The sequence below is a fragment of the Brassica rapa genome, chromosome A09 (genome assembly GCF_000309985.2).
Source record: "Brassica rapa cultivar Chiifu-401-42 chromosome A09, CAAS_Brap_v3.01, whole genome shotgun sequence".
NCBI classification, from domain to species: Eukaryota; Viridiplantae; Streptophyta; class Magnoliopsida; order Brassicales; family Brassicaceae; genus Brassica; species Brassica rapa.
Window position 1 is genome coordinate 14,168,313 of NC_024803.2, and position 25,093 is coordinate 14,193,405.

The following is a 25,093-nucleotide window of genomic DNA, read 5'->3' on the forward strand; positions in this document are numbered from 1 at the left end:
TTCTACATATCTACGAATAAGTAATGGTCATGATGCCATTAAAAAAGATTTTATTTCAACAAACATATTTCAACAACTGAGAACAGATAATAACAACAAACTATATTACTCCTGTTTAATGTGCTAAATATCAAAATATTTTTTTGGTTTCAATAAAACATATATTAGAATATATGAAGATACATGATATAGAATTTAAAAGTTAACAGTCACACTTTAAATTTATTGGAATAAACAAAGAAAAATTAATACAATCATTTTGTTAAAACTGGTTAAATTACAAATAACAAATATTTATGCAAAATAAATACAAGTTCAAGAAAAAATAATAATATACTAATAAAATTAACAAATTAAAAAAATACAAAAACCGCGCGAAGCGCGGCGAAAGACCTAGTTGTAAATAAAAGCTCCTTCAAAATTTTAAAATATGGATTTATAATAATATATTCATTTTTATTGCTTAAAATAGCCATAAGAACTGAAGCCCAAACATATAATGTCTGGGCCGAAAGAAGAAACATACCGGAGAATCAAACATTATGACCATTATACCCTTAAATAAACCTGCTATTTTACCTTTGTTGCCAGCCTTAAACCTTTCCCTTTACCGTCCGCCTCGCTCCCTCTCGTCACTCACTGATCTGATTCTTCCGCAACGATTCTGTTTTTTTTTTTTTTGTTTCTCCATCAACAACTCGTAAGTTTTCATTTTCCCAGATCTATTCAGGATAAGATTATTCATTATTTTGTTTTCACTTTAGTATTGACATAATGATAGAAACTTGTGAATTGTAGAAATGGCGGCAGCTTTTGCTTCCAGACTATCTCGTGGTAAGATACTAGTGGGAATTTCGAAGTAATGATGTGAGATTAAATTAAAAGTTTTGAACTTTGTAACTGATTTTGAAAGACTGATTCATATGACATAACATTTGTTTTTTTTTGTGTTTGATGGTCTTATCAATTTATGCTCAAAATATTTGTTTTGTGGTTGTCTGATCTTATAATATAATGAGCAGGTCGTTCATTGCTTGGTGGTCTTAAGAATGATTTATCCGGATTAATGAATACCTCCTATGGAATGATGAATGAAGCTAGCCTCTCTCAGGTCAGATACCTTCTTCAACTTAGGGGGTCTATTCAATCTAGAGATTGAAGTGATTTTATTTTAATGAGTTTTGAAATTCTTTTAGATGAATTGGTGAATTTTATATGGTTATTGTTACTATGAGATTTAGTTTAAAAAAAAAAAAAAGAAATCTACTAAGAAATCACTAGAAAACTACTTAAAATATTTTCAATAATTCTAAATTTAAAATACTTTATGAAATGTCAAGTCCAGTAATACTAGATTTTAAATGATTCTTGTTTGAAAAACAGTAGATTTGTGGTCACTATTGCTTCTGAACTCAGTTGTGTTTGCTTCCTTCTGTACAGTTATGGTTATCTAAAAGTTTTTAGGTGTATCAATGTCTGATAGTTTCTTCTTTTTTTTTGTGTGGAAGCAGCAGCAACAGAGAAGGACATTCATTCAAATGGGGACGGTTCTCAAAGTCGTGGACAACTCGGGAGCCAAGAAAGTGATGTGTATTCAAGCGCTAAAAGGTAAGAAAGGAGCTAGGCTTGGGGATACGATAGTTGCTTCGGTGAAAGAAGCTATGCCAAACGGTAAAGTGAAGAAAGGAGCGGTTGTGTATGGCGTGGTTGTGCGAGCTGCGATGCAGAGAGGTCGTGTTGATGGAAGCGAAGTTAGGTTTGATGATAACGCCGTTGTTCTTGTTGATAACAAAGACAAGAAGACTAAAACTGATCGCCAGCCGATTGGTACCCGAGTGTTTGGTCCTGTTCCTCATGAGCTTCGTAAGAAGAAGCATCTCAAGATTCTTGCTTTGGCTCAACACATTGCTTGAGACAACAACATCAAGTCCTAAAACCAACGTAGTGTCTTTCTTTTTATGTTCTTCTGTAAACTCTCTTCAGTAATTTTTTCTTTTGGTTGAGTCTTCGTTAAGCTTACGAGGCACAATTTTTTTTTTGTTCTAATGAATTTATAGGTTCATAAACTATAAAACTCTCAAATAAAAGTTAGAAATAGTTCAGCTCGGGCTTGATTAAATTTAAGTATGTTACAAATAAATGTTCACTAATCAGTAACCACCTTGCTCCTTGAGGCTAAATTTCCAAATTCACTCCTTTGTTTTGGTATTTTCACTAAACATTGTACTGATTTTAAATAGATTTTCAAATATCATTAGCTGGGATCAAATGCTGAGATGGACCACTTGGTCTCCAAAAAATCTCATAGACCCATCACTTTATTTATTTATTTATTTTGCATTTAAATTTAAATAGAAATCTATGTTAAATAACTGAAAAACCTAAGGAGTTAAACGTATTTACTAACCTATGCTATTACTATCCAACCCAATATCCGACCCAGATCCAGACCCGAAATCCGATCCAATCTCCTTCTTCTTCCCCATTTCTTTCCCATTCATAGTTCTTCTACCATAATACAAAATCAAAAAATTTCTTCAACCATCCACTAATTTTCTCTTTCTTATCTCAAATCGATCAACCCATAGTCATGTTTAATCAATTATATTTTATCCAGAGTCAAATTCTATCTTTTCCATCCGATATCCAAAATAATGAAGAACGCAAAGTATTACTAGTACAACTAGTACAACTCAAACTAGGACAAGTAGTATAACTCAAACTAGTACTACTTGTACAACTCGAATTAGTACAACTACTACATATTAAGTATCTCCTATATATTATTTGAAAAATGATTTTCTTATGTATCATCACCATGTTCATTCTCACAAAAAAAGATGACATGGCTTTGAGAAATTATGAAATGACATCACTTAATTATGAGATGTATAATAATTTTATCTATTTATTATTTTCGGCATATGAAGATGCTAGAAAAGGGAATGATGTAGAACCAATAAGACATATTGGTCTAATCTACCCCACATGCATGTGTCAAATATATGAATAGTATATTTTTAATAATTTTTTATTTGAAATTTATACGTTTACAAGTTGTACTAGTTATACTAGTTGTACGATTTTCGAAAAAAAATCATCTTCATCTTTTTGGTCTTGAGGCCAAAAAGCTAGATGCAAAACCAGAAAATTCTTCAAACAGTGTTCTAAAAACGCGAGTCACCGGAAAGAAGAAAAAGATTGGGTTTGATGTATGATTTTTGTGTTTTTTTTTTTTTTTTGCAAATAATTGTTTTAATCGTGATGAAATAACATAGTTGTACTAGCATTTGAGTTGTACCGTTTGTACATAGTTGTACTAGTTTAATCTTTCCCGCTTGCATCTGTCAAAATACATGTATACATCATCCCTTTTTTCAGTGTATGAATGATATTAAAAAGATGATGTTGAACAAATAATACATATTAGTCTAATCTTTTCCGTTTGCATCTGTCAAAATACATGTATAATTAGAACAACTAGAAGTCTAAAACATGTATAATTACTACAATTTTACAATTAATATGATTATATTTAATTTTTGTTTTCAACGTATGAATGATATTTTAGAAAGGGATGATGTATCACCAATGAAAATATTGGTTTAATCTTCATGGATGTGTCAAAATATGTTAATAGTTTTTATATAATATTTTTTTTGATAATGATTTGTTTTACCATTTGTACTAGTTGTATTATATATGGAAGAAAATTATCTTCACATTTTTGCTTCCGAAGCCGAAAAAGACAACTGCCGAGTGAGAAAAGATTGCAGTTTAAGATCTGGAAGAGTATAGTCTAAAAGATAATGTATAAGCCATCACGAGTTTGAAAAAAATGCATAAACATTAATATTTGGTATTTGGACTACAACAATAATAGTTTAACCGGTTTAACTACAGTAGTACTATTGCTAGTTTAATTGTGGCAACACTTGATTTGTGTTTTTCTAGTGCTGGTTAGTAGGTTTCTCGCCTCAAAGTTCATTTTCTTGATATGGACATGAAAATATTATAAGAAATAGAGCAATTATAATCACATACACAAGAAGAACATGGTGAAACTTGCATATTTTGATATAAAATATGATATACATATGTTTGTTGTATCTACAAATTTGATTTCAAATAGTTTTTGATTCTTATGTTTGCAAATTCATACATTTCACTCAGCTTATTATTTAATTCTATTTTATAATTTAAAATTTTTCCTACAAAAAAATAAATCTTCAAAAATTTATGAAGTTTTTAAAAAATTATGAAATTTATAATCCCAATACCATCAGTTTTTTTTAATATCTATTTTTTTTATAAATATTATTTAGTTTTACGTTTTGTATTTACGTACCTAACAAGTTTTTCTCTTAATTTTATCGACTTTGATTTAATGTATTTCAACCAAAAGAAATAAATAACAGGTTAAACTACACAAAAATATTTAGGAATAGTATAACTAGTACAACGACTTGATTTAATATTCAACCATAATGTTTAAAACATGATACACGTTTAAAATGTAATGGACAATATAAAATGAAATAACATAGTTGTACCAGTATTCGAGTTGTACTGATTTGTACATAGTTGTACTAGTTTTTGAGTTATATCAGTTTGTACCTAGTTATATTTTGACAGTGAAATCGAAAAAACTAGTTGTACGACATAAAATTTAAACTTACCTCAGTTGTACCACTTCATTATGTGTACATGTCTTTGCCCCAATAAAATGAAATCATAAATTTTGTTAAGATACATTTCATGTATGTTTTCCAAAAATTATGTGGACAAAGAAGTTAACAAACCTTAAAAATATAAGGTAGATCATGCAAACTTATGTGATTGTGTTAGATTTGCAAAAAAAAAAAAAACCCCATGACATATCATAAGGAACCTTTATAAATATTTTACAATTTAGCCACTTTATTGATTTTTTTCATATGACATACTCGAAGGAATATTTAAATTTCAGAACCTGAATAGTTGTACTAGTTATATCAGTATCACTAGTCTGATAAATAAGAAATAGTTGTACCATTTATACTAGTCGAACATATATTGTGTGATATATAGTTTTTCCATGATGAATGATGAAGCACTGGATATATTGACATGTAATATATCAAAGTCTGTTGATCTATTCAATAATACTTAGAACAATAATGTTCAGCAATTTCTCCATGCTTAATGATGGCAACAATTGCATGCACACAAGTTTTGAGAACCTGCATTGTACTAGTTTTTGAGTTGTAACAATTTGTTTAACTACAATTAACTAAAGCCATCTTCTTTTCTTTTGGTCAAACCGTGCGACATTTATATATATAAAGTATGCATCTCTCTCACTACGCTAACCTAGTCGCACCACTTTTGTCAAGGGTGACTAGATTGGTTTTGTTGTTCTACTTCTCTTCCTTCCTCTCTTTCTTCTTGATCACATTTTTCTTTTGTTTTTTTTCTCATTTCTTCTTCTTCTTACATAATTATAATATGTTAGTACATGGAGGAAGAGACGACTTGGAGCTGCCGCATCTTATCACCACGGTCACTGTTCTTCAGTATCGGAGAGCCATGCCATCAAACCGGACTGGAGTTGTCATACATCACCGTAGGAGGATTCGTGCCATCGGAAGCCATCATTGATGCTCTCGCTGGTGATATACAATGAAGAGAAGTTTCGACGGTAACCGTTGGAGCCTCGGAGGAGTTGTGCCATCTGAAGCCATCATTAATGCTCTCCTTTGTGATATGATATACAATGAAGTCGAGCAGTTTTAACGTGGAGAGAAGTACATGAACCGGAGCTTTCACTGCCGACCACCATAATGCACCACCGGACGTGCATCTCATGCCACCGGAGAAATAGTTACATTACTGGAGCCAATGGTCGAATATTTGATAACCGTTAAGGAATAAACAAAACGCATCAATGGAGAGAGTCAAAGTGAATGATTAGAAGATGAGAGGAAGAAACCATGATTGACAGTTTACCAAAAAAAAAAAGAAACGATGGTTGATGAGGAAGAATAATGAGTGGGTCCAAGTGTTTGTTGATTGGTTGGTCGGGGAAGTAAAAGACAAAAAATTATTAAGGGTATAAGTATAAATTCACCTGAAATGGTCCATATAGATTAAAATAGGAGGTAATAGATTATTTTTTAGGCTTTTGGTCCATAACAGATTAATGTCCCATTAGCTGAAACTGGAGATAAGCTTTCGCTGTTGAACTCAAATGCATTGAACAATCCTCTTCCACGTACTTCTTTAATGTACTTAAGATACTGTTTCTTGATTTCATTGAGTTGAATCCTCAACTCTTCTCCATGACTTGCTGATCTACAAGATTGAACCAAATACAAGAACTGAGACATTAAAATCCAAAGAAGTCGATTTAGAGAGTAAAAGGATGTACCTTTCGACGAGTTTCTCTTTCTCGATAACATCTAAAGAAGCCATAGCCACATCACTAGCTAAAGGGTTCCCACCAAATGTGCTGGAATACAACAAAAAAAAGAGGAACAAGCTTTAGATGCTAATCTCTGTTAATAAGAAAAAGGGAAGTAATGAGAACCTTCCGTGTTGGCCAGGTTTGATATGAAGCATCACATCTTTATCAGCAAGCACTGCACTTACTGGAATCACTCCTCCACCTAATGCTTTCCCAAGTATCTGACTTTCAAGAAGCAGATTCAAATGATTTCAATAATCTATGTAATGGCTTTGTTCCCGGGAAGTGTATAGAAAACTAAAGAAAACATACCACCATGTCAGGACGAACTTCTTCCCAATCACAAGCTAACATCTTCCCGGATCTCGCTAGACCGCTTCAGCTATCATCAAAACATTGTGTGTTTTGTACAGAGTTCTCTAACAGCTTTCAAATAACCCTCAGGAGGAATCACAACCTATAATCAAACCAACTTTTTAAAAACATTTTTAGAAACAAAATACTGTGTATGATTCAACCTCTAAGGAACTTACTCCAGCTTCGCCTTGATTAGGCTCGAAAAGGAAGGAATCCAATAATAACATGATCCACTCTCATTAGCCCAAGCTCAATTATTAACTCTCATATAAGTAGTACCCATTTATTAAATACCTTTAAAGATGTTCTCAAGTGAATCAGCGTCACCAAAATCAACTTTAAGGTTCCCAGGCAACAATGGACCGAATCCACGAGTAGCATCATTGTCACAACTCATGGAAATAACTGCTTATGTACGACCATGAAAGCAACCACAACAAGAGACGATTATAGCCTGTAAGAAAAAAAAAACAGAATTCCCAAATTTGTTTTAACACTCTCTTGGTTTATGTCATTTTGACTTTTTTTTCTTGTTATACAAAGAATGTTGTTTGTATACAATTTATATCTATTTTAAGTTTAATATTAATAGCAAAATGCATTGATTTTATAAATAATTTTATTTATCACACACTATTTTGTGCAACACTCAAAATGACACTGATTTGTGAGACAAATAGATGGAGTATGTTTTTTTTAACTTCTTCATTAGCAAGGTATAGTCAAGGGGGGATCAAAGCCACAAAAACCAAGTAGAAAAAGAAACAAAGCAACAAGCTCAACCTTAAAGAAGATCTATGAGCTAATCAACAATGCATCCCTTAAAATCCTTTGGTGAAGCCACACAGGTCCTCCTAAGGCCAAGTGAGATTGAAAACGGCCATCTCGAAGAACACTCTTTGCAATCTCTCTTGCTATCTGATTTGAAGAAACCGACTCTAACTCAAAAGCTACCGAACGGAACAGACCACAGAAAGTGTCAATCTTCTGAAGGAGCATTCTGAACAAAGGCCAGTCTAGGGGCTTCTTCTTCAACGAGCTCTCGAAAATCTGAACCAATCACAACATCCTGATAACCCAAATCCTTTAAACTCTGTAAGGTCCATACCAGACATCGAAGCTCAGCAGTTGCTCTGTTCGGAGAGAAAGTGTTAGCATCTCTAGCATGATGGAGGACATTGCCACTCTGATCACGAACAATGAAAGACGCTCCACTATGGAGCTTTGCGTTTCTCCAGTTTGCATGGATGTTGAATTTGACATAGCCTGGAAGAGGTGGATCCCATTTCTTCGTTTCCTCATTCAAACCATTTACGGTCGTAGGAGTTGGTTGCAGTATATTCAGCTCCGTCCACAGGCTTGCCTCTTCAACCGCTTTTTGGATGTTTTAGTGCAAGTAAAACATTTTTTAAAAAGAAAAAAAAAAGTGTAACTCATCTTTGGGGATGTTTTTCTTTCATGACCCCATTTTCTTGCTACTTTCAAAGCGGTTTCGACACCTTCAGTGCTGGTGTGGTTTCTTGCTACTTTTCATGACCCCATTTTCATAGGAAGCACCATCTCATAACCCAACATGTTTCTGAGACGCTCTGCAAAGACCGGGAATTGATCGTTGTAGAAGGCTCGTGAACTTAAGGTGAGCTTCTCCACTTGTTCCTGCAATGCCTTGATGATCTTAGGGTGGCAATGTCCCTGTCCCTGCAACGAATCTAGCAAGTAAGAAACTTTCACCTACTGTTTGTAGTATCTTCTAAGTGAGGGAAGATTTGGAATGAAATTACCTGATTAACAGCGGAGTAAGCAGCGAGAAAGTTGATGTATCTTTTACCTTCAGAGTCCCATATAGTTCCAGTTGCGCGAGAAAACACAACCGGAACTGGATGGTAACTAGAATTTTGGAGACGCACACAAGACAAGGTTTATGGATTAAAGGTAAATTAGCAAGAACTATCTTCAAACCGGTCAGGAGCATCATTTGAAAAAAAAAATCACAAGTAAAGTATATAAGGGCATCTCTAACTCCACTCTATATTTTACTCCAAAACTGAGAAAATGGAATGAGAAATGTAGTAATGAACAAAAAATAAATGGAATAACATATGGAGTGGGGTTAGAGATGCTCTGATATAAAAAGAGAAGAAAATTTTCATTTCGAATCATGTTTTGTACCCTGATGGAAACCGAAATAAAAGAAGAATAATTTATATGCAACGAGCAAAATCCAAAAACCCAAAAAAAAGAGGAGAAAATCGGAGGTAAAGAAAAAGAAAAGAAAGAGAGAGAGAGAGACTTTACTTGTGGGCGCGAATTCGGATTCCAACTCCATCAATCACTGAAAAGAAGATGCAGATTTTGTGTTTGATTGCAGCAAACCTCCATAGCTCCGCAGTGCTCCCACGGTTGAAAATGCGGTGGACACACGTTGAAGCAACCGTCTCGTGGCTGCCATTAGAGAGTCTTTCAGACGTGGATGCAAATGTTTTTTCCTTCTTTTAAGTTGGTTCGTTTTCCTAGGAAAATGATGATTCCTCGGAGGGATGCAAACTTTATCCAAATCATACAAAGTGGCCATTGACCAAGACCCAACAATGAGTAGTATTACCACATTAGCTACCGGTTTGGTTTATTTTGGTCTTATATAAACTAATGCTATGGTTTGGTCTTAGACTTTATGTCGATATAAGACCAAAATAAACCAAACCGGTAGCTAATGGTGGTTAACTCCATTAGAAATGGTGGTTAACTCCATTAAATCAATATGTAAACTAATGTAACAATATTTTAAAGATAGTTTTAACAAAATATATTAGAGATTTAGATGGCTAATCAAAATAAATTAAATTTTGAAAATAGTAAACGAGAAGATTAATATTTTTTCAACCAAATTTGAAAGTTAGTAATTTAAATGATAATATTTTCTTAATAGTATAGTAGATTTTCCGGTGAAAGTGTTTATTTTGCAATTGGTCATCCCTTGTACTAGTCTAGTTGTAGAAACATACGACAACGTCACATGTCTGCAGCTAACATGACCATGTTCATAGTATCAACTCAAGATATCAAAGTGACAGAAGAAGAAAAAAACCAAGTTGGGGCTGCAATATAGACGGGAAGACGAAAAATAATCGGAACTTTGGAGTTTCCTTTTTTTCTTTAAACTGAAAGAAGAAAGTGTCGGCCATTGTCTTGTGAATAAATATACAGTAATACAGAGCAGAGATAAATGTCGAAAAGACTGTTTAGCAATGAGATTATGACTAAGCAAGATAATTATATATCTGAGGGTTGGTCTTGTCCCTCTCCAAGTACTCTCGATCGATCAGGCTTTCTATCCTCTTCTTCAGATCCGCCGGTTTTATTGGAAATTTCAGCTGCAAAATCACAAAACACCAATACTTTTACATTTAACAACATTTCTGGAACTCTCATCATCATCATAGCAAGAATGGTCAAGAATAGAAGAGTTGAGGCTTTTGATATCATCAAGAAAGAGACATGAAGAAAAACTTTACCTGTTGGAAGAGCTCAGTGATTAGAAGAGTATGGCTCAGGACTTTTCTAGTCTTCATGATTCGAACAATGGCTGCATCAATCTGTAAGAGAATGGGGAAAGTCACTTTGTCAAATCGTCTCTCCCTCTAAACAAAATAGTCTCGTAGACAAAACAGGAACGGAGACCAACCTGGTATTGTCGGTCCTGGAATACTCTCTCGGTTGTACTCGTGTTCTCTTCTACTGTCTCTTTCATCTGGATTGCATTCACCTGCACCACCCAGATAATAATAATGAAAAATTTGGTCGGATATATATAATGCGAGATTTCTAGAAAAAATTTACAAGAAATTAATTGATGTACCTTAATGCGATACAGAGGAGCCGTAAAGGTGTCATTAAAATCAAATTCATCCCCGTCTTGTACATCTCTTCCCTTGGGATACTGCAAAACGTTTACACAAGGCGCATCAATATCGGGGGAAAAGAAATGCAAAGCCACGATCTCAGTAGTTTCTGCATTAGTAGAAAGACGCGTTAACAGAGTCAACATTTTTTAGCCTAACCTTCTGCAATACACGAACTTTCCCACAAGCAAGCGACTGCAGAGTCCTTCTAAGTTCTTTGTCCTCTATGCCAGTGGAATCTTTAATGTCTTCAAAGCTAAGTTTCATTGCGTCGTTAAATAACATCAACACAACAGCCTGAGACAATCAATGATAACACATCTTCTAAGCAATGGATTTACCTTGGGGAATACAAATAGAAGTCAAAACGATTGACGGGAAAATCCTGAAGAAAAAGGGAGAAAATTGGACTGACCTGAAACAGGGAAACAGCAAGCTCCTTTTTACCTTTGGAGAAATCTGCCTTCAAAACACAGTGACCTAATGAGTTTTGCCACATTAACCTCCTCCCACTGTACTTGCTCAAATAAAACTCTTTGAAGATATCCTACGAAGCAAACATATATATACATTAGAAAATGACTTATGTAACAAAACAAAAAGTTGGGGGACATATATACAAGGAACTTCTGGTAAAACCTGATAGACATTTAATTCATGAGGAAGTTTAACATCCATTGGTGGATATGTTGGCCAGTACCTGCGTTATACATGGAAGGTTAACAAGCTTTACGGTATAATCCTGGATGAATTTGATACATAGCACATACCCTGTTGTTAAAACGTGGACACTCATCTCAATTCCCGATGGCAATTTTGTTCTGGCCTGAGATGACTGTTTGAATGACTCATTGATTTCCTTTGACAATTCAATATCCTGGAGAAATTTTCCAAAAAATATGAATATTAGGAATTAGGATATACCATAAAACTCCAGAGATTAAGATAATAAAAAAAAAGAGTATATGATACTTTTGCTTGTTCCTATTTAACGTTAAAGACCAACAACATCCTTTTGCAAAATTACAGAAGGGGAAAGAAAAGTGAACCTTGAACATCCCTTCAAGCTTGTTTGTAAACTGGCTACCACACTCGGTCTTGAGCTGGAGGTGTCACCAAGATTTGGTCAGTTGGTAAGAACTTACCGAAATAGAAAAAGTAAATCAGTGGGAATCAACAGAATTCTCTTTGCAAGATCCTTTTGTTACCTTAGAGATCATTGATTTCTCAGCATCAATGGAAGCGCTTTTTCCCAACAGGAGTCTCTTTGCAAGATCCTTTTTATAAAATGCTTCGAACACATCTTTACCCTTTGATCAGAAAATAAAAGGGAATACTTCAGCAAAACTGAATATAGATGGTCAAATAGCTCGTTTTCAGACCATCCACTAGCTTGAATGCAGTTATTTATCATAGACAAACACAGTACTAGATGTAAAGAATCGGAGGTAACCTGAATAAATCTGAACAAAACCAAGACTTTCTCAAGGGTACTCTCCAATTCTTCTTCAGAAGTACCCTTGTTCCCAGCACGGAGCTTCTCGTCCAAAAATTTGGCGATTAGTTCAGCTGGACGATTCTGCAAAACAGACCAGGACCATATATAATTGGAGGGAAATACTAACGTGCAAACTTGAAACATTGCTATAAATTCCACAGATTGTAACATTGTAGATTATAAGGTTGACACTTCCACAACAATCAGTACGAGCTTTTATAGGAAGTAAAATTACTAGCAAAAGATTAGTCAATAATCAACAAAATAAATATTCAATACCTGGCGCAGATTTATCAGATGCTCAAATGAATCTTTAATGGTGTTGCCAAATGATTCATTCTTGCAAAAGCTATCTTCCCATACTATGTCAAGACAAGCCTTGAAGTCCAACAGTGATTGTACCATATCTTTATCTTTCTCTTCATCCATAACGATCTTCTGCCCGGTTTTCCGAGTGTAGGAACTTAACGCCTGCCTCATAGATTCAAGTGCACTGACCCTAGAAAACAGGGTGTACATCCTCTGGAGGTCCTCAGTACGACGTCCATCCATTAATGGTGTGAAACCCTGGAGTATGTTCAGAGATAGAATAAGGGTAGAGCAAACAAAAATTTGCTAATATATGCAACAACAAGGATGACAGGATCTAAACCTTATCAAGGATAGCAACTATATGACGCTCGAGAAGTTGTTTTTCAACAGTTGATATCAATGGTTTCCTGGTTGATGCATCTATGTAGAGTATGCACTTTTCATTCTCTTCATGCAACCTCCCCTGCACCAATCACCAGTAGAAACATTAGAGACACCAGATCAAATAATAACCAGTATGGCATCTTATTATAAGGAGAAACTACGTTAAGTAATGCAAGGCACCTCGACATGCTTCAGGTACTCGGGAACGTCATACTGCTGCATGTATTTCATTCCTTCAGCAGCATAAAATTCAGAAGTGCATTCAAGGAAAGGTTTCTCAAAGCCTTCCGTATATATTCCCAGTGCAGTAAACATCTTTAAAAGATGGCTTAGGAGTGTCCTATTAACAGCTTCGGCTAACCTGCACGAAAGGTCAATAGATTCCGATGAAAACATTATCAAATATATAAATGACTAATAACAATACTGCAGCAACAGGCCTTATGAAAACAAATTCCCAATGTGATGAATAAACCTTGTTTTACATATTAATAGACTGGAATAGTTACAGGATTACCTTTCCTTTTCGATGATTCTTAAGAGAGCAGTAACAGTCCTCTGCTCAACGTCGGGGGAGAGAGAAAGATGCTTGCGAAAAAGTTGAAGGCCCATCTCCCACAAAGAACGTACATTGGGGTTCTGTATAACATACTTCCTATCCAAAGACAAGGCTATACTCCGGATCATGAGCATCTGGTCACAGAAATCTTGCCAGCATTTCTCAACGAGGGACAAGAAAACAGAGAGATCGGTGTCTTGGCCAACTAAAGAATGTAAAGCGGCAGAGATGTGCTCTTCACACTCCTTCTGCATCCGTTCGTAAAGCTTTCCTTCCAGCTTATGCAAGCAAAGGTCATCAACAGCCTGAATAAAACAATCAACATTGTTTCATTTTCACAAACAAGAAGTAAGAAACCAAAGAAAGAAAGAAAAAGATGGAACCTGGTAAAGCCTCTCGAGGTCGAAAGAAAAGGGCTTTTTGAGGAATATAGCTCTGATAGCTGACTGCAGATTAGCCCAGGTAGTGTCTTCAAAGTTTGTTGGTAGAGTTGGTTTGGCTTCACATATACATATATATTACAAAGTCAGAAACTTCCAAATGATCCATATCATAGATTATGCATAACATAGATAACGGATCTTGCAATACATAAACCCTAACCACTCTCATTAACAAATCAAAATCAGGCAATCAAGCTCTCGATTCAACAGTGAATCCCGATCCCAATTCAATCGCGGGAAGCCTACCCTAAAATTGAGAAGCGTTACGCTACATAATCAATCGTTCCGTGCAGGGAGTCATTTTCAATCAATCGAGAGCTTCGATTTTTACACACTACGCAAACACAAAATCCTAAGAAACATCAGAGTTTACGATCGGAATGAACCTTTGTTGAGCTTGATGACGAGCTTCTTAGTGGGGTGGGGGAGAGTAGCCTTCTTCCGGGAGAGATTGGCTGCGGCGGAGGGGGTTGGATCTTCGTCCTCCATGGGGAAGGGAGAGTGGAGGCCGTTTTTGGACTTTTTCATGGGAGGAGGGGAAGAGTAAGAAGAGTCGGTGGTGGAGGCTGAAGAAGCGGCTGCGGGGCAAGTTGAGCGTTTGTTTGGAAGAGACATGAAAAATCGAGAGAGAGAGCAAAAAAGAAAGACGAAGACGAAGGCTTGTCTCGATTTAAGCCTCGTAACCCTTTCTAGAAGCAAAAAAGAAAAAAAAAAACTTTTGTTCTCTCTCTCAAACCTACTCGAAATTCGCAAAATTAAACAGAGAAAAAATGTATATAAATATTATTTGGAAAAAAAAACGGTCAAATAAATATTGAACTTACACATTTTTGCCAAAAACAAAAATACGAACCTTTGGTCAATCCAAAAAACATATGAATATGTGTTGACTGAACAAAATTAGGTATAACTTTAGTCAACATTAATTTTAACTTAACCGACATTTACTTTGTTAAGGAAATCAAACGACGTCGTTTTGCTAAAATATAAGAAAACTAACAAAATTCACCGCAAAATAGTAAACTTACCCATTTTTACTAATAAGCATGAACTTTTCACTGATCCAAAAGATAATAAACTTTTTTCGGTTCAAATTTTGGATGCTTGGTTTATATATAACTTTTTTAGCCAAAATAAGTTTTTATATTTTTGGATCAATGAAACTTTCATGCTTTTAACAGAAATGTATAATTTTTTATGGTAAATTTTCTTAGCTTTTTTTTATTTTAGCAAAATAGCATCATTTTGACTTTCGCTAAAATAAATAAATGCTGGTTAAATGAAATTTAATGCTGACTAAAGTTATAACTAATTTGGTTCAGTCAACACAACTTCATATGTTTTTGGATAACGAAGAATTCGTGTTTTTTTTTTTGCTTAAGTGTTAAGTTCAGTATTTATTTAACCGTTTTCTCCTATTATTTGTGACAATATAAGAATCTACATATGTAATTACTTTCAAACTTAAAAAAGGAGGAAAAAAACAGAATTTCAAAGCTGGTTTAGACTAGTACCAGTTCTAAATGTTGATATGAAATTATAAACTTAAACATATGGGTCAGTTAATATCATTAGTCGATTATTATATAACTTACACACAAATAAATAATTTTCCTGACTTTTATCAGTTTGGAATTTTGTTGGAACTCATATCTAATTTATGTCTTATTGAATCAAAATAATCATGGTGCTGTGTTTAAACAATGCACCATTTTTTGCAAAACAAAATTGCACAAGGTGATAGTTGTTTTGTTATGCTTTAAATGTATTTGGGTTATTGTTTTCAACTTCATAATCAACGCAAAATGTAATAATATTCATGGTACGTTATTGGTTCAGATTGGATTTTTGGTAAATAATGAAGTGATATCGTTGTCTCGATGTTGCAAGTCATGTACGGAGAGCCGGCCCTTAGGCCAAACCAAAGAAGCAGTAGCTTCTGACCGTTTAATTATAAGAATAATTTCGGCCACAATTTTATAAAACTTTCCCTTAGTCTAGTGGTAAGTTCAGAAATTTATAGATTTTATTGGCTAAACCAGGGTTCCAAACACTATATAAGCGGCCAATTTTTTTTTAATTTGCTTCTGCTCCTGGATTTTCTAGGACCGGTTCTGCATAGACAAACATGAAATCCTCAATGGAGATGAAATCATTGAAATGTAACTCATTAGAGAAAAGAAGCTTTTAAAAGCTAACGAGATCATTTGAGAGTATGATAGATGATACAAGATTATTCACTACTTTCTTTTGAAATATTAGTATTTTGGTGTGTCGAGTTTTTGTGTTGAGAGGTGGGTCTATGAAGCGAGAATGAATAAAAAATGTTAATTACTTTCTTAACAACTGAATTTAGTATTTCATTTTTGTATGCATATAGTGTTCATGTAAATAAATATATCAATCGAATGGTGTCATTGAGGCTGTGGAATTGCCTAGAAAGTTATGGTCTAATGGTGATGGTTATAATTATATTCCCACAATGTTGTTCTATTCCCAACACTTTTTGTTCTTTCTCTTCCTCTCTCTTTCGGATCAATGCAAAATTCACGTTTTTTAATTCGTGATATTATTAGACCAAGAAAAATGAATATAAATATTTTTTAAAAAAATAATATAAAATTAAATCATTAATTTATAATTATTATTTGTGATAAAATAAGAATCTACATCTGTAATTATTTTCAAATTTGAAAAGGAAAAAGAAAAAAGTTTCAAAGCTGGCTTGGATCTGTACCAGTTCTAAAAGTTGATATGTTAATATGAAATTATAAACGTAAACATATGGTCCAGTTAATATCATTTATTGATTATTATATAGCTTACACACGAATAAGAAAATTTCCTGACTTTCATCAGTTTAAAATTTCATTGGAACAGATATCTAATATATCTTATTGCATCAAAATAATAATTGTGTTGTGTTTACACAATGCACTATTTTTGTAAAAAGAAAAAAGAAATTACAGATGATAGTGTTTTTAGGTGATAGTTTTTTAGGTGATAGTTGTTTTGTTACGCATAAGCTGGTTTAAATACATTTGTATAATTATTGTTTTCAATTTCATAATCACCATAAAATATAAAAATATTCATAGTGTGTCATTGGTTCAGTAGGGATTTTCCGAATGGACGATATAGTTGTCTTGATGTTGAAAGACATGGACGAGCAGCATAGAATCTTTTGAAATGTGTCCTAGTAGAGAAGAAAGTTCTACAATTTAAGAAGATCATTTGAGAATACGATGGATGAGAAAGATTTTTCACTACTTGGTTTTGAAATATTTATATTTATTATCTGCAGTTTTATATTAAGAGGAGTGTCTTTGAAGCGAGAAAGAATGAAACATGTTCAGTGTTCATGATAATAAGTATTAGGACAATGAGAACTATATTAAGAAGCAAGTAGATTTCTACAAATTAGAACAATAAGAACTATATTAAAAAGCAAGTACATTATTTTATCATATTGTAACCGGAAAGACGCAGATAAACAATACATAGCCAAGCAAAGAGAAGGAACGAAATAAAGAAAAAAGGCTAATAAAAGCAAAGTTCTAGACCGTTGACAAATCACTTCTCTTCTTCCTCAAAAGCAGTAATAGGGAAAGTACGTGACAGTCCCGTCGGGTTAGCAAAAGTAATCTTCGTTTGGTCTTGATCATTAACAAAGATCTCAGAGATCGTAACCCAAAGCAGAAGCTCTTTGCTCTTGATCCCTGTAAGACTACGCATCCGACGATTCTCCACGAACGCAGTGACCTCCGAGTCATACGACACGTTTCTTCCTATCGCCTTGAACCGATGCTGAACGTTCTTGTTAATCTTGATCCAGATATAACCGGTTGTTTTGTTGTGACCGATCTCTGTCATGTTGTCCAGAGGGAGGAGTCCTTTGGGAAGATTCATGGTCGATAAGATCTCGTTTGCTTTTTGCTTGCAGGTTGATCCTCCATTGAAGATCTCAGCTCCTTGTCTTTGATCTGGTTTGGTTTCTAGAGACGACATTAGATTGGTTTGATGCGATGAGGGTCTGTGATTATGGGAATCGTTGGTGAGTTTTTTATATACGTCTTTAGGTTTGCGACTTTGTGAGACATTTTTGGACATGTGAAGTTACGAAGTTGGGCTTGTAGAAGTGTAGGAACAAGGGCGCAGACGAGGGTATAATAGGAATAACAGAAAAGAAGATGAGTAGGTTAAGCAACAGATGTGCGTACTGCGTAGGTGGGACGCATGCACTTCGTGTTCGTGGAATATATATTCAGTTTTGTCTTTTTCAACTCGTGAAATAATTATTCTTACTAAACTAAGACAGTTAGATATTTTGAGGAGTTTCAGTAAGCAACTATATATATTGAAAGATGCGTCGTATCTGACGCAGATTAACATCTTGCAATATTAGAATTAGACTTTTGTCTTAATGGCTTTTCACTTGCAATGTTGTAGCTAGTACATGATTGAATCAAATGCTGCCATGCTGGGTAAGGTCCGTGACCAAAATCTAAAAAGACACACTATAATAATATGTACGTAACAGAAGTTTTAACTAGTCTATAGATTTATACAGGTTCTAACTTTTGTTGGTGGCCTAAAAACACGCTCTAAATTACTGGAAATCAAATGTTTCCCAACAATTGTGTAGCATGTTTGGAATACGTTGATGTATACAAACGTGAAAGAGAACAGCAAAGCTACCATTCATTAAGGTTGTGGTCTTCATCTTTTTTTTTTTAATATTTTTAAAAAAGGTTTTTGACCATAGAAAAATTAGGGATGGTTATTTTTCATTGATTTTTTGTACAGTGGTTTAAGAAAAGATGAAGCAACAAAAAATTATTCATTGCACTACTTTATTTCGACTTTCTCATTTTTCAAGTTTTTTGTTATTAAATTATATATCATATAACCTCTAACAATGTAATTCTATGAAACCGAGTAAGAATACACTGCTGCCGATATACATACATTGCTGTAACGAAGGAAGGCTAGTCTCAGTTACTACCTCCAAACTCAGCTTGATGAGAAAAACAAATGATCACCATCCCTAATGACATCTAAATCATCAATCTCAGTGTTCTCTGCATTCGTGATCTTTGTGAAGCTGCATCCTCCAAACTTTTCACCTACACAATTCCCAAAGTTTCAACGGTTAGAAATTTTTTTCACAAAGGAGAGTTTTTTTCTTCATTTTGAGTCTTTTCAGAGCTTACCTGCTAGAATTACAAGCTCTTCTATGGATTTAGGTAAGAGTATCAACTTCCCGTTATGGCACTGTGATAGATCTTTCTCTTGTGACAACATGTGAATGGTAACTCTCTTGTCTTTTCCTCTACATGGCTTGGTTTGGATGCTGGAGCTGCAATGCTGATGTTTAACTAGCTTCTTAATTGTTTCCGTATCTCCCTTGTGGGTTGCATCCATTATAGCCTTTTCTCCATTGTCTGAAGTTGACTCTGTAACATCTAAACCATTGGCATCTTTTCTTGACTCCATCCACTCTTCCCATCCCATTAGTTGAAAATTTATGTTTTCTTGGTCATTATTAGTAGTATCTTCTATTGCTATTGATTGTTGTCCTCTAATTTTCTGCAAGTATTGTAACAAAACATGAATTTAATTTTGTTTTAACTCCATACATAAGTTTCTAGAATATTATTTTTAGGTCACATACCTTGAAGAGATTGTTCATTATAGCTCGTCCATCTTCAGCATGAACGTGCATCGCGCTCATCAGCGATGTTCTACTTATCCGTAGTATTTGAGATAACTCGGTTGTCTTTACCGTAAAAGGTTGTGGTCTATAGCATAGAACTCCAATCTCTCCAAACATATCTCCAACAACTGCTTTGCCTTGAATCTGATCTTGTCCATCAACATGGGCTGTGAAATTCTGCAACAGTTACACAACGTTTGAAGGTAATTATTGATAATTCTATGCTATTAATTAAATTTTTACTGATAACCAATATAACTCGCTTACCACTGATCCTGAGACCAGAATGTAAAGATCCGTTGGAGCTTCGTTTTGTAGAATTATATCTTCCTTAGGTGGGAAATACTCAGCATCTATATCTGAAACCTTGGGCATAAAATGGTAACTTCATGAAACCTCTTAGAGTGATATTAAAAGTTGAAATGAAAAGTTAGAGAATATAATTTTACCAACTGAAAGAGGAAGTCACGAGAAACTCCTTGAAATAGATAAATGTTTTGAACAATGGGGAAGAAGAGATAGTTTGCAATGCTTGACCGGATTGCTTTTGGCAAATTGTTCAAAGTTTCTTGTTGTTTCAAGCCCTCTGTTTTGAACTTCAGGCAAATGTGTGATAACATTTGGTCTTGTATGTCATGTGGGAGTTGGTTTCTTGAAGCAAACTCTGAAGCAGCTCTCACTGTATCTCTCTGTTGTACAGAAATCATTAGTATTTTGTCTAGTTTGAACATGTTAATACTAAAGATGAATATAGTTCAAGTCAAAAATATTTGACCATGTCTATAACTTTCAGTAGGTATAACAATTAACTTGAGGTAGATCAAAATATGCATGTGTATTCAGACAAGATATATGATCCTACCATACCTAATTCAAATTACCTATAATTTTCATGTAAGGATAACATAAATTACTAGGTTAGATCAAGAAATTTTAATTTATTAATTTTAAATTTGGATATCCGAATAACCTGTTTGAATTATATCAATATATATTTAACTATATAAAATTATATAAGTTTTTGCTTTTCAAAGTACCCAACCTTTTTTATACAAAATGAACATGCCTAGCTAGATCAAAATAAAGGGATCATCAAACTTACAAAGCTTCTGGTTCGGCTAGTCCAGTGAACAACGAGGTTAGTCATATTACCAATCAGGTAAGCCGTCAAGCCGAGGTTGAACATCATGAAGAAAATGTCAAAGAGCATTTCTCTTGGATTCTCAGGATGCAAATCTCCATATCCAGTGGTCGTCAACGTCGTAATAGACCAGTAAAGAGCAGTCACATATCTATTCCAGAGACTTGTTTCCTTGAAATCTGGATAAACAGCTCCAATCCATGTCTTTCTTGGATTGGGATATCTATCTGCGATCAGGTAGTTGAAACATCCAGCACAATGCACAGCAAACAAAGTGACCTGAGATTTATAAAAAATTCAAGTTATTACATTAAAACTTCTATAAATTAATAAAATACAAAATTTAGATTATTAATTTAACTATATATTACTAATATGGAGAAAAACTAATTGGTTCAAATTATTTATTTATATTAATATTATAAATAAATAAATAAAAAGCTTTTTGCTCTGTTTTGAGACTAACCGAAATGAGTTTTGTGCACCGTATCCAGAAATAGTTGAAACGGATATCTTTCTCAAGCCTGAAGCAAAAAGAAAGAGTTAGAGAAATGCGATAAATACTTTTATAATATGGTCTTAAGCATTGCAATAATTAAACCTTGCGAACAGCGAGCTAACCCGTCTGAGCCTCCATAACCTGAGCATGCTAAGAATTCTAAATCCTAACTCGCTTCCATTATAGTGAAACAGGAGGCTCAATGGCTGAAATGGTGCTGTAGAACACACATCGAAGGCGAACCAAGTAGAGAGGTACCTGAAAATGTTCACATTTTCATGAATATGATTCACTTGTACAAAGGTTTAAAACTAATTTTATTTCTAACCTTATTGTTATTTTCTTAGGGTTGTCAACTAGAAGATAGGAGTGGCTATCGAGATAGGCGACGAAGAAGGTGAGGACAATATCAATGGCGAAGAAGCCGTTAATAATATTGTCTATGATGAAAAGGGCGTCTTTCTTGTAGGTGATGAAGGCAAATTCAAAAGGACAAATCCAAGCTGAGTAAATGACTAGAAAGACTAACCACATCTCCCATGCTCTGTTCCAACATAAACCAGAGGATTGAGAGAAACATAACATAATCTGGTTAAGTTAAAATTTACATAAAACATAGTTTGGAGATTATGAGAAAATTACCTATATTTTGGATTAAAAGGAGAGATAATGTGTTTACGTAGCTTAGTTGATTGGTTAATTCTAGCTCCAAGAGATGGCAAAAGATCTGCGGAGAGGAAGCTACTATGTTTTATGGTATCAATATTGTATTCCTCAACGCAGAATCTTTCAAAGAAGTTTCTGGTGCAAGAGATGGACATCTTTTTGATGTTTTTGATAAGAAAACTGTTATGTAAAAGGCTTTTTTCTAGCAGGTTTGAGGCTTTCTTCTTGGCAAGGTAGTTATATATATAGTGATGAAGCTATATAGGACCTTTATAGCACAACTTGCTGCAACTCAATTGCTTATCTTTTTTTTCTTAGAGAAAAATGTTGAATTTGGCAGGGAAAGGTTAACGGCTTAAAGCAGAGTCAGTGCGCCATTTGCAGAAACCAAAATGGTTTAAATGGGAGAAGCAACAATGGTGAGCAAGAAGCGGAAAACACGGAACAGAGTAGTGTGTGATATGGAAAGATCTTAAGAGATGAGACAAAACTTAAGTGGTAAACATTGAGCTTTTGAGGTAGAAATGCTCATGGTTTGTTTCTTTTGAGAGGAAACAGATTTGAAATCCAACATAAAGAAGAAGAAGAGTAGACGCAAACTGGTTATGGAGATTGCTACTTGATGAGGTTTATGACTGTGGTGTGAAATCCACTTTCTCAGCATCTGAAGGTGGTAGTGATATATAGACATACCACACATACAGAAAGGAGATACGTTTGGTGTGTGTGTCTAGGCCTATTTGTGTTATTGGAAGGACAAAAATGGGCATGAAAAATTATGGTGTGTTCATTTCAGGAATCCAGATATGGACCAAGCAAACAATAATAATAATAATAAAGAAAGAAAATGGCATTTGACAGAATATTTAAGGGGCCAGAGTATATGATTTTTCTTTCAGAATTACAAAATTATTTTCTCCTCTACTATTCTTTAAAGCATATCTTCTCCTTTTCTTCTCATCCTGAAAAACTATCAAACTATCATAAGCTTATTACATTGTTCAAAACATCACTAGACTCTAATTCATGACATAGTATTTTCTTCTATCTGAGAAATTACATAAACTAAACATAGAAAGATACAAAAGATACTAAAACTTGGTAAACCGGAGTCACAACCCAATGGATTTATGTAACCCTTGAATTTTAAGGGAATACATAAGCAGACTATATAAACGATAACAATACGGAAGTCAGTCTAAATGATAAAATGCTGTTAATTTCTCAATGAACGATTTCCAATTTTTGATTTCATTCTAAACATTTGGGTGGGTTTACGGCCAATTATATGTAACACCCCTACCTCTCCGCCAGTAAGTTTTCAAGTTCGTTCACTCGGTCCATATGTTCCACCATCAGATCAACGATCAGTATGATAATTTCTAGAGGTTTGAAAAATACTGATTATGCAATAGTTACATATTTTTTCGTGTTTTGGCATCACTTGTATTATAACATGAATCTCTTCTTAATTGATCATATATTTTTTCACTACTTCAGCTCAAGCTCAGATATATTTAACTTTGATATTTTTTTAAATACATAACTGAAAAGATAAGTAGAATTTAATATTACAGGTAGCCAAATCAATTCTACTGAGTTTTTTCATATGCGCCACACTATACACTAGAAATCAAGATGTCACATTATATAATCCAATTAAATATGTATGTAAGAGGGAGATTCTTTTACATGAACAGCTTGTAAAACTTATAGACCTGCTAGAGGCGAACCTATGCGCTCTGAAGAGTGAAAACCTATTATTTATTGAATTTGGTTTTCTTAGGAGAAGACACAAACAAACACAAGGTAGATTTTCCATGTGTGTCTCGTGGAGTAATGACACTTGATTACTCATTCGTTCCTCACACTCCGTCGGTACGTGGTAAAAGAAAAAAATTAAGTTTGGTTGATCTCTTTTACTTATTTATATGTTTTGTTCAAATAAATAGATCTCACCTTTCTGTATCCATTAAAGAACATACTATTTATATTATTATCCCCTATATATTAATCCTATAACATTACAACATGTTTTCGTAGTCATGTGTCATCACTAAGATGATTCTTAGAATTCTTAGAAAAATAAGTTGGTCCATACAAATATATATTATATTAACTAACTATCAAATTGATTAGTAGTGTTCAAAAGAATATTCTCAATTTTTTCCTTAAATAAAAGCTACGGAATTATCTATTTTTGTATCTTCTCTATTTTTGTTTAATTTTATATTATTAAAACAAAATCACATATGATTGATAGGTTATACTAACCATTTGGACCCCATATGTTAGCATTTATATATCTATATTACTAATTTGAGGTTCATTATTAAAATTATTTAGATAAAATTAATCATTTTCATGACAGTGGAATAATCATACGATAAGGATATGAATTCTAGAATAAAAAGATGGTTTCAGTTGTCTAGATTGATCCCTGGAAATTTCATAAATTCCTAATGATTTCATGGGTAGGCAGCACATAAATCATATCATTTTTACATCATCTTATATTATCATTATTTGGAAGATATTAAAATCCTTGAAAAAAATTTTTCTGATCAGAGATCATCTATATACTAAGAACGTATAATTCTAATGTGGATAGTCTTGCACGCAGTGTCAGAAAATAACCGTCTTTCGTCGTTCACATGCAAATTTTTTGATTTGTTTCATAGAGTCAGAATCTGTATAAGTTGATGATAAAAAATTATTATTGTTGCAATGAAAAAAAAAAACAGACTTACATGTTAAATTTTCCATGCAAAGGAATCTTGTCCTAAATAGTGGAAAAAAATCTGAATACCAGAAAATGGTTAACAGATAGTTTGCCACTTGCTGTCTTCCTAGTGCAAGTGGGGTCGTTAATGTTAACGGCTTAAGTTGTCACATGCTCAGAGAGTGTGATGTAGTAGGGTCCAAAAAATTGTTAATTATTTTTTTTGTGGGGTATATAAGTGTTAGAATCGGGTTTATTATGGGCTTCTAACTCAAAACCAATTGGCAATTAGTGGATTGGCCCTAACCCTTTATATATTACTTAATGTCCCATTGATTTTCCAATGTGGGATACATATCCCTTAATACCCCTCCTCGAGATGATGGCTCTTATCGGCCAGAAATCTCGGAACTTTAAGACAGTTATACTCGGTCGAGCGAGTCAATTACGAC

General features: G+C 34.0%; 4 protein-coding genes and 1 pseudogene across 7 annotated transcripts; 1 reads left to right on the forward strand and 4 right to left on the reverse strand.

Annotated features, from left to right (window-relative positions):
- Positions 1-515: 515 nt before the first annotated feature.
- On the forward strand, positions 516-2,105 carry LOC103839624 (50S ribosomal protein HLP, mitochondrial). Of its 4 annotated transcripts, none has more exons than XM_009116123.3 (4): positions 516-700; positions 799-834; positions 1,023-1,111; positions 1,512-2,105. In XM_009116123.3, exons 2-4 carry the CDS (start codon positions 801-803, stop codon positions 1,911-1,913), a joined length of 525 nt encoding a protein of 174 aa, XP_009114371.1. In that variant the 5' UTR covers positions 516-700; positions 799-800; the 3' UTR covers positions 1,914-2,105. The 4 variants fall into 4 exon arrangements, with proteins under 4 accessions (XP_009114371.1, XP_009114373.1, XP_033136884.1 ...); XM_009116125.3 differs by having other exon boundaries at positions 521-700; positions 1,515-2,105; XM_033280993.1 differs by having other exon boundaries at positions 549-700; positions 782-834; positions 1,515-2,029.
- LOC103839726 lies at positions 1,959-9,722 on the reverse strand (annotated as a pseudogene).
- A 202-nt stretch (positions 9,723-9,924) lies between these two features.
- Positions 9,925-14,630, reverse strand: LOC103839622 (cullin-4). Its single transcript, XM_009116121.3, has 17 exons — positions 14,284-14,630; positions 13,838-13,953; positions 13,413-13,759; positions 13,076-13,256; positions 12,852-12,974; positions 12,479-12,766; positions 12,155-12,280; positions 11,910-12,011; positions 11,751-11,804; positions 11,472-11,578; positions 11,341-11,401; positions 11,117-11,248; positions 10,861-10,998; positions 10,659-10,739; positions 10,485-10,565; positions 10,315-10,395; positions 9,925-10,173 (listed from the first exon to the last, which is right to left on the reverse strand). Exons 1-17 carry the CDS (start codon positions 14,510-14,512, stop codon positions 10,060-10,062), a joined length of 2,361 nt encoding a protein of 786 aa, XP_009114369.2. The 5' UTR covers positions 14,513-14,630; the 3' UTR covers positions 9,925-10,059.
- Positions 14,631-17,271: 2,641 nt separating this feature from the next.
- On the reverse strand, positions 17,272-18,456 carry LOC103839621. Its single transcript, XM_009116120.3, has one exon. It carries the CDS (start codon positions 18,005-18,007, stop codon positions 17,471-17,473), a length of 537 nt encoding a protein of 178 aa, XP_009114368.2. The 5' UTR covers positions 18,008-18,456; the 3' UTR covers positions 17,272-17,470.
- A 235-nt stretch (positions 18,457-18,691) lies between these two features.
- Positions 18,692-24,986, reverse strand: LOC103839620 (potassium channel KAT1). The gene is made up of 10 exons (XM_009116119.3): positions 21,896-24,986; positions 21,582-21,797; positions 21,356-21,511; positions 21,221-21,278; positions 20,716-21,033; positions 20,063-20,302; positions 19,881-19,979; positions 19,572-19,790; positions 19,111-19,486; positions 18,692-19,023 (listed from the first exon to the last, which is right to left on the reverse strand). The coding sequence occupies exons 1-10, from the start codon at positions 22,072-22,074 to the stop codon at positions 18,911-18,913; spliced, it is 1,974 nt and encodes a 657-aa protein (XP_009114367.1). The 5' UTR covers positions 22,075-24,986; the 3' UTR covers positions 18,692-18,910.
- Positions 24,987-25,093: the final 107 nt, after the last annotated feature.